The sequence below is a fragment of the Neltuma alba genome, unplaced genomic scaffold (assembly GCF_004799145.2).
Source record: "Neltuma alba isolate B1F8T4 unplaced genomic scaffold, ASM479914v2 tig00013165_pilon, whole genome shotgun sequence".
In the NCBI taxonomy this organism is placed as follows: domain Eukaryota; kingdom Viridiplantae; phylum Streptophyta; class Magnoliopsida; order Fabales; family Fabaceae; genus Neltuma; species Neltuma alba.
The window spans coordinates 14,291-22,577 of record NW_021637476.1 but is presented as its reverse complement, the minus strand read 5'-3'; the positions used below and the strand labels follow the sequence as shown (position 1 = coordinate 22,577).

General features: G+C 36.2%; 2 protein-coding genes across 2 annotated transcripts; both read right to left on the bottom strand.

Moving 5' to 3' along the window:
• Positions 1-412: 412 nt before the first annotated feature.
• On the bottom strand, positions 413-4,705 carry LOC114734974 (oxygen-dependent coproporphyrinogen-III oxidase, chloroplastic). Its single transcript, XM_028922629.1, has 8 exons — positions 4,050-4,705; positions 3,765-3,840; positions 2,957-3,051; positions 2,434-2,517; positions 1,240-1,327; positions 1,017-1,141; positions 825-923; positions 413-729 (listed from the first exon to the last, which is right to left on the bottom strand). The coding sequence occupies exons 1-8, from the start codon at positions 4,602-4,604 to the stop codon at positions 661-663; spliced, it is 1,191 nt and encodes a 396-aa protein (XP_028778462.1). The 5' UTR covers positions 4,605-4,705; the 3' UTR covers positions 413-660.
• A 367-nt stretch (positions 4,706-5,072) lies between these two features.
• On the bottom strand, positions 5,073-7,735 carry LOC114734977 (N-alpha-acetyltransferase 50-like). Its single transcript, XM_028922630.1, has 4 exons — positions 7,582-7,735; positions 6,635-6,757; positions 5,955-6,210; positions 5,073-5,112 (listed from the first exon to the last, which is right to left on the bottom strand). The coding sequence occupies exons 1-4, from the start codon at positions 7,733-7,735 to the stop codon at positions 5,073-5,075; spliced, it is 573 nt and encodes a 190-aa protein (XP_028778463.1).
• Between the last annotated feature and the right edge of the window lie 552 nt (positions 7,736-8,287).

The window sequence follows — 8,287 nt, the reverse complement described above, 5'->3', positions numbered from 1 at the left end:
AGAACTTTGACCAGATTATATAATGCTACATTTTTTTTGTTGCTAAAATTTTCCGCTATCATCTAGCTTTTCGTTTGAACAACCATAATTTTAGGATTTTTTGCCCCTTGAAAAATACAGGCCACCGCCTCTGACCACTTTAAATATTTGGATGGCCAAGTTAGAAAGAAATATAGCTTGCTAAAAGTGGTATTTATATAATCTTTTGTTAATTGGCTGCATAGTCTAGACCTGTGGTAGACTTCATTTGAGATCATAATTAAAAACACTTGTAAACATTTCACGTAAATATAACCAAAACTCTTTTCATATACTTACATCTTATTATATAAATTACAATTAAAAAACTGATTATAAATTATTCCAAACACACAAAATACTGAAATAGGATGCTGCAAATTAATCATAGGCGTGATTAAGAATGACACGAGTAATAATTTATATATTTTCTCTTTGGTCTGTAGAAAACAGAGGCATTAATTAAAACTTGATAGATCATTATTTTATCTATCTTCTAAAGGTATCACTCTCTAGATATAGCCTTCCCAGTTATCATAACATAATCAACTATACAATACACCCCAAAAAAAAAAATGTAGTGGAAACAAGCTCTCAACTGAAACATAAAAGGCAAAGTGAAGCTAGGGGGCAGCTTAAAAACTATATCCATTCCTTTGGGTTGATGCAAGCATCTAAAAGCTTCCATTCCTCGCTTCCTTCCTCAGGTTTCTGCACACAAGATGACACGGCACCACCATTTAAGCAAGAGCCTCCAAATATCAAACTAATATTTAATGATCCCACAAAGAATTCCAAAAACTTACATGATCATATTCCCACCGAGCAGTTAGTGGAAGAGAAACAAGAATACTCTCTATCCTCCCTCCTGTTTTTAGTCCAAATGTTGTGCCCCGATCATAAACCTGGCATTGATAATTGAGAACAAGATGGTTATGTCTAGTTGAAAAATAAAGAACAGAACGATACATTTATCATCCCCGAGCTGAGTTTGATACCAAATTAAATTCAACATATCGTCCCCTCCGCAATTGTTGCCATGCTTTGTGCTGGTCTGTAAAAGCCGTATCCTTCCTTTTCTCTACTATGGGTATGTAAGCAGGAATGACAGAATTGGCACATTCTGCACCATGGTTTAGGGAAGCATGAGATTAAAAGTCAGATGTCTGACTAATGAGAAGCATCAATTTATAAATGCGATAACGCTAGAAATCAAATTACCAGTGGCAAAGGAGAGTAGCATCTCCTGATCATAGTCATTCAGATCATCAAAAAATATTCCTCCAAGCCCTCTCCTCTCATTCCGATGCTGAATGCAGCATAAACACCAGAAAAAGGTAAACAGTCACAAAAAGTATTAGCCACACTTATAATTGAAAAACCAAACTAGTCATAGAGAATCCATCACAACCTTCTGAAAGAGCAAACAGGCATCCATCTCAATAATCTCAATTATGTAATTTTGAGAACTTGATGACAAAAATATAAGAAACTACGTTAAGTTTTTACCATAATTAAAAACCTTGAAACCGACATCAAAAATAGTAATACGGACCTATTTTATAACTCCGATCAACATTGATGTAAAAGTTTTTTTTAGCAATTAATTATCATTAGTGCTCTTTATTATTCTTATTGCAGTAATATTTCTGTAGCATGCTTATAAGCCAAATTCGGCCCTGGATTGAGAAAAGGAAAAACAAAAGAGAACAAAGGACGTGAATTCTTATTGCTGATAGCATTCAGCAAATGATATAACCAAATTTCACTGTGACCAAATTTCACTGAAAACCACTAATTTCATTCATCGGCTAACCATCACTTCTAATCATTTTCTTCATGCAGCTACAACAAAGACAACCACCACCATTCATCTACATGACCCTGACCAACCTGACCAGGTACCACAAACAGCCATTTTACCACAACCACCAACTCTATTAGAATTTGTCTTTCATCATCATTTGTCTCCTCAACAATCAACCACCATGAGAGTTTGCCATCAACCTAGACATGAGTATCACTGCTCCACAACCGCTTATTTAGTTCTACAATCCCTCCTTCATCTTAACACACCCTGTTCCACCATTGCCAATGCAGTTAAGCATGAATATTATCCTGCTAATACCAATCCCCCCTTGTCCCCTAACTTCTATGATTCATTATCAACCCCATTGACTTCATTAAGCAGTAACTGCATCACCAAACAGTTTCTAGAGGATATATGAAGTTTTCCAAACTCTGAGATAGTATACAGACTAGATTAACCATGCCGTATGTAATCCTTTTCTAAAAGCTAAGTACTTGATTGCTGGTGTTAACTTTCTGACCATTAAACAGGATGTGTGACTATGAAGCAGGAACAAATACGACACTAAAAGCTAGAATCTGAATAAAAAGATTATGGAATTTTACCTTGATATAGAAGTAATCATCACACCATTTCTTGAATCGAGGATAGAATGTAGGATCAAACTTGTCACATGCACGTTTTTGAATCTACAATAAAAGCAGGACAGAGGTATGCTAAGTGAAAGATTAGCTTTTTATTGCATTGAAAGACTAAAAATAGCAAATCACAACATACAAGTTTCCAAAACAAATTATATAAGTCTCAAAAACATTTAACGAGTGATTTCTATTCCCATGTTTTCAATAACAAAGATAAAATAAATATATAGATGACTTGTTTGCAGAAATGTTAGACAGAAACATTTTTTTCGATATAACCCCAGAAATTAAACCCTGTGTTGGACATTTCACCTCCTCTCATTTAAGAGAATCGAAGCTAATAAACTAAATGCTAAGATAAAAATTCAGATGGGCCATAAAAATACAATAATAGATTCAAATTGCTCATTTAAGAACAAAGACGCCAAGGAGAAGCTATTTACACACACAGAGTCAAAAACCAATAGTGAGTGTGCTGAACACATACCGAATGGAAATGCTTGACATCCTCCTCAAAAATGTAAGAAGGAGTCAAGTCAGTCCCACCACCAAACCACCATTGTCTCGGTGCTCCAGGAGCATCTGCAACAGGATGCGACAGTATGAACATCAGTGAGACCTAAATTTAGCAGCAGTTCCATGGACACATGACATTTGCATGCACAAACTTGGAGACTCCATCAAATTGAAAATTTTCTTCTTTAAATTTTTGGTCAATCATGGGAACTATCAAACAAGACATTTCTGATGCTGATAGACATAATATATATGGGATACAGAGAGAAGGAATTTGAGGATTTTCAGATGTTAATTGAAGATTCTTCATTCCCTTCTCCTCATTATAACAAACTCCCAGAAAATAGGAAAATTGCAATGAATGACTATATGGAGAACCCTTGCTTTTATCTTTCCTCCTAACTTATAGTGAGAGAAATGGGGCATGGTTAGCCACACGCCAGGGGAGAACCAGAGGGACCTAGATGTACCACTTTTCAGGTTGAGTTAGTCAATCATACAAAGAGGATAGTCAATTTACACTGGACACTTCTAAAATGTGTTGCTGCAACAACTAGTATCTCTCCAAGTCAATTTTTTTCCCAGAGAATAGAAACATAAAGGGAAAGAAAGGAAAATGTGTTTTGGAAGCCACATGTTTCCCAGTGGCTATAGTACAAGCGTGAATGCATGCAAAAAGCTATGACCAAGTTAACGACACACAGTTAATCTAGTTTCTTAACCAATGTTAAGGTATTGGAAAATGAAACTGGAAAAAGAAAAAAGGAGCCAGAACATACCTTTGGGGGCATCAGTTTCAAAATACCGATAATTGAAATGCACCGTTGGGGCAAATGGGTTCTTTGGGTGTAAAACCTGAATAGGAAATAATACACGGACAAAGAGCGGACTTATCAGACAAAAATCTAAGTTAACTCTGAGATCCAATAACAGAGAAAAACAATCCGCATCCATTGTAAAAATGTGATTTAAAAAGCACATTGCATGCAAGCATTTGCCACAATTAGGATTTAGGGTTTATAAAATGTCAATTAAAAGCGTCCATCAATCGAATTCAAACTCACCGAGCTGATTCCAGCCGCAAAAAAAGGAACTGGACCGGGCTTCTGATCGGTGGGAGCAGCTTTGGCAGCACGATAAGCCTCAGGCGGCATCACACCATAAACAACAGACACATTAACGCCAGCCTTCTCAAAAACAGCTCCGTCTTGAAGAACCCTACTGATTCCCCCGCCACCACCAGGCCTAGACCAAACATCCTCCTTAAACTGGGCTCCGCCATCGACAGCTTCAAGTGCACTACACACGCTGTCCTGAACCTCCCTTATCATCTTCTCAAAGCGAGCCCTGACAGAAGAAGAGGAAGAAGCAGCGTGATCATGACCATCAGATTCTCTGAGAAAAGTTTGTGGGCGTTCAGATTCAGGCGTCTCTTTCTCCATGAAAATAGCGGCTCTTACCACTACTCCGACTCCACTGGGTGATCTCAGAGAAGAAGGCACAGCTTTCGTTAGACTTCGAGGTTTCAATCTCTGAGAAGAGGGAAATGCGGAGGAAGAAGTGAAGCGTATGGGAGAGAAGACGGAGTGACCCGAAGGAACAATGCAGGTAGAGGGCATTGCGATTGAGAGGGAATGGAATTGGATTGCAGAGTTGGAGAAGAAGAAGGGTGATTGACAGACGAGTTACAGGAAAGGACAATGGGAGATAAAGAGACTTGAATCACGATAAGGTGGAAGGGCGTATATGTATATATATTATATAAAGGCAAAATAAATTTCATTTGACCAAATAAAAACTGTGTGTTTTTTTCTAGCAGCGGCAGCGGTTTTTGATTCTTCGGACAAAGCTGGGTAAAATAACTTTTTTAAATAAAATATATTTTTAATTATTTTAATGAACCTTTTCAGTAATAAAAAGGATATAAGTATATAACGCAATTGTAATTCCAAGAATTCTTTAAAAAATATTTGGCCAAAATATTTAAACGAATAACCCAAAAACGGTGGGACTAGCTAGTTACAATACCAACTCCTTAATTATAATATTAATCGAGGCACCCACGGAATTTTCTTCATATATGCACCTCACCTCTTAAGCTTCAAAAGGGCAGAAGATGTTTCACACCTTCAAAATACAAACATGTATATATAATATTTATAATTGAAACATTTTTATGTTACTCTCATTTGAAAATGTATAGAGTAATTTTTTCCAATTTCTACAAATTAGTTATTTAATTTTTATATTTAAGACTTGTGAAAATATTACAACAAAAATATATTCGTTTTTTATTACTCTATTTTTTCTCACGTCTCTCTAAGTAGATATTTTATATATATATATATATGTATATATTTAATAAATACAAAGATTTACACAATACAAAATATGTGATAACTAATTATGTGCTTGAAGACTAAATATCATGCAACAAAAATATATCAAGAAAAACGGAACTTCGAATGCTATACACAAAATTCTACAACACATATATTTAATCTTCCAAAAAAGATATGTTGGAGAAACCACCTTCAAAAACTCTCAAAAGTTTAGAAAGCTAGCTGAAAATCTTCAATTATATCCTCCACTGCTACTTAATTAGCAGTGAGTAGTGACTGGTGTACATGGGAAAAGATACAGCAAAACCTTCCCTTCTACTGAACGAAGAATTTTATGTTCAAATCCCTTACCCAGAAATAATGTTACTCCTCCGGTCCTAATTATAAGACCCAATTGACTTATTTGAGGAGATTAAGGAAGTAAGTTAAGTTGGTTATTTATAATAAATAAGTGTTGTTATTCTTAAAATATCTTTGCTAATTAAGTATATTGGCTAAAACTATCATTATTAGAAGGATTATCTTGGAAAAAAATACATAAATATAAGAGAGAAAATGGATTGGGTCTTATAATTAGGACCAAATAAAAAGTCAAATTGGGTCTTATAATAAGGACCGGAGGAGTACTTCTTATCTGTATTTGCATCCTTCCCTTCTGGTACCTCCTGCTCTTTAACAATAACCAAACGCTTGGTGAAAACATAGCCGTCTTTCACACCAGACTCGGATGATCTGTAATAGTTTCCGATCGTTTCAGTCTTTTCAAACCCAAATTTCTTGTAAAAATTTATGGCATCTCCATTGTCTGCCACCACATGCAAGTAAACCTCGGATATGTTCTCCTTGGACGACAAGTCAAGAACATGATTCATTAATCTTGTTCCTGCATTATTCCCAATATTCAAACGAATCATATCAGAACCAGCCAGGGATATCAACGAACGCTTCAAAATTCATGGTGATGAATGAAGTTATTGTGTGTTCAAGTGTTTTCTTATAAAACCATACACCAATCATCTGCTTTTAGAAGCACCGTATTTTGACAAGTGTAAGAAGACTAAGAACACAATTCAACTAACAAATGTGAATTGGATCATCAGTAATTATGTAGCTGTGTATTTGCCTTTTTGGAGAGAAAAGAACGTAATACACGTATGGCTCTGTACAGGATCAACTTCTTTTCTTCACATAACTTTCTTTATTGATTTCTTTATGGATGTCATATATTCGCACCGCTTCAGTGACCACAGATGATCCAAAATCGTAACAAAATTCTGCTAGGAAAAGAGTTCTAAGTTCTTACTTACCAATACCAAGGCGGCGATAAGGTGCTAAGACGCCTAAAGTCATGATGTAGACCCTGACTGCACCATCTTCCTTTTTCTCACACCGGCATGCGATTGCACCAACACAAGTATAATTGTGATAAGCTGAAGAAACAAGCATGGCAATAACTACTTTATAAATGTGCCTTCTAGATGAGTGTAACGAAGGATCAGTATGAATAGGGATTTTGGACACATGAAAGAAGCGCAGAACTGTAGTGTACCAAAAAGTATGAGACATTAGGCATCACATGACGGTAGAGAGGACAATAAGCGACTTGCAGAAACATTTGAATGCCCTCATGTCAGGAGAAAGCAAACTTCAGTCTTCATGAAACGTTCCATCACATGAATGTGACTTAAATGGATGGCTACCCACAAAAAAGAAAAGAAGAAAGGGGAAAAAAAAAAAAACACAGCATGTATGTCGTCTGAATTTCTTATAGGCTGCACCAAGGAAAGAGTACAAAGAAAGAACAAAAATAAGTGTGCAAAAGACATCCTGCGTTGTTTATATCGAAGGTCATAAACAATTCATACTGTAATCTAAGCAAGAATTAAAGTGCAAGCATAAACACCTCTAACGGAATAATGAAGATATACAAATATACGCAGCCAAACCAATAGTTTCAAAGAGGAAAAAAAAAACACAAAGAAGGAACTTCTTATGATATAGCATAATAAAAGCAAAACGATTAAATGAAATAAAGAATGAAGTTAGTTGTTTGAAAGACTAATGAGAAAATGCAATAATAACCTAGAGGGACAAGGAAGATCATTGAGCCTTCAGAAACAAGATGAAAATGTAGAGATTAAAAAGAAGGGTACAGGGTGTTACAGAAGTTAACCCTTAAGAAATTAGAGCTGTGAAAAAATCGAATGGCAATAGAATGGTTGATTTTAAACCAGTCGAAAGCAGAGGACTGAACCTAGTTTTGTTAGTTCGCCAGAAGCAAGGGCATCGGCATAGTATCGGTCGCTGTATTGACGAGAGAAAATATCATCATTCAGCTTCTTCAGCTGAGTCAGATTATCATCTATTAGCCTAACGAGATAGATTGAGATTTCTTGGCCAAGCAACATTCTGGAAAAGAACGATAAGAATGTCAGAAAACAAAATTAACACCACATACATTTCGTGTAATAAAGGAACACTCTTCCCTTGTCCCCAAAGAAAGCCCCCATTCACTCGCTACTGATAAAACGAACGCACATTCTTTCATCATTATTCACATTTGATTCGCTCCTAACATCGCAAGATTAAAGCAACCCGAGTATACGATGGTCGATATACTTCAAGTCCCAGAAAAATAAAACATAACAAGAGAGAATGCAAGACTTAAACGCTATGGGAAGAAAATCGATGAGACAAGCAGACCGAAGGAGGCAAAATTTACCTGAGAAAAGTGGAGCCAAAAGAAGAAAGAAAGAAAAGTAGCCTGATAGGCGGCTCTGCTTCTTTGATAGCAACGGATCACAGATTTGCAATGGCGGGTAGACGAGAAGTAGGTAATCGAAACTTTACATGGCGGTTATGGGCGTCGCGAATCGTAGTTAAATGACTTTTTTTTTCCCGCTTTTCTTAAGGGGAAAATGTAAACACCCCCCCCCCCAAAAAAACCAAAACAAACTAAC

What these genes read in the sequence shown, in the direction of transcription:
- LOC114734977 (XM_028922630.1), bottom strand. Translation starts at nt 7,735, where the DNA reads ATGTTGCTTGGCCAAGAAATCTCAATCTATCTCGTTAGGCTAATAGAT. An exon ending in TGGCGAACTAACAAAACTAG is followed by an intron (nt 6,758 to 7,581) that starts GTTCAGTCCTCT and finishes TTGTTTCTTCAG; the next exon opens with CTTATCACAATTATACTTGT. An exon ending in GATGCAAATACAGATAAGAA is followed by an intron (nt 5,113 to 5,954) that starts GTACTCCTCCGG and finishes TGTATTTTGAAG; the next exon opens with GTGTGAAACATCTTCTGCCC.
- LOC114734974 (XM_028922629.1), bottom strand. Translation starts at nt 4,604, where the DNA reads ATGCCCTCTACCTGCATTGTTCCTTCGGGTCACTCCGTCTTCTCTCCC. An exon ending in TTGCGGCTGGAATCAGCTCG is followed by an intron (nt 3,841 to 4,049) that starts GTGAGTTTGAAT and finishes TTTCCTATTCAG; the next exon opens with GTTTTACACCCAAAGAACCC. An exon ending in CTCGGTGGGAATATGATCAT is followed by an intron (nt 730 to 824) that starts GTAAGTTTTTGG and finishes TCTTGTGTGCAG; the next exon opens with AAACCTGAGGAAGGAAGCGA.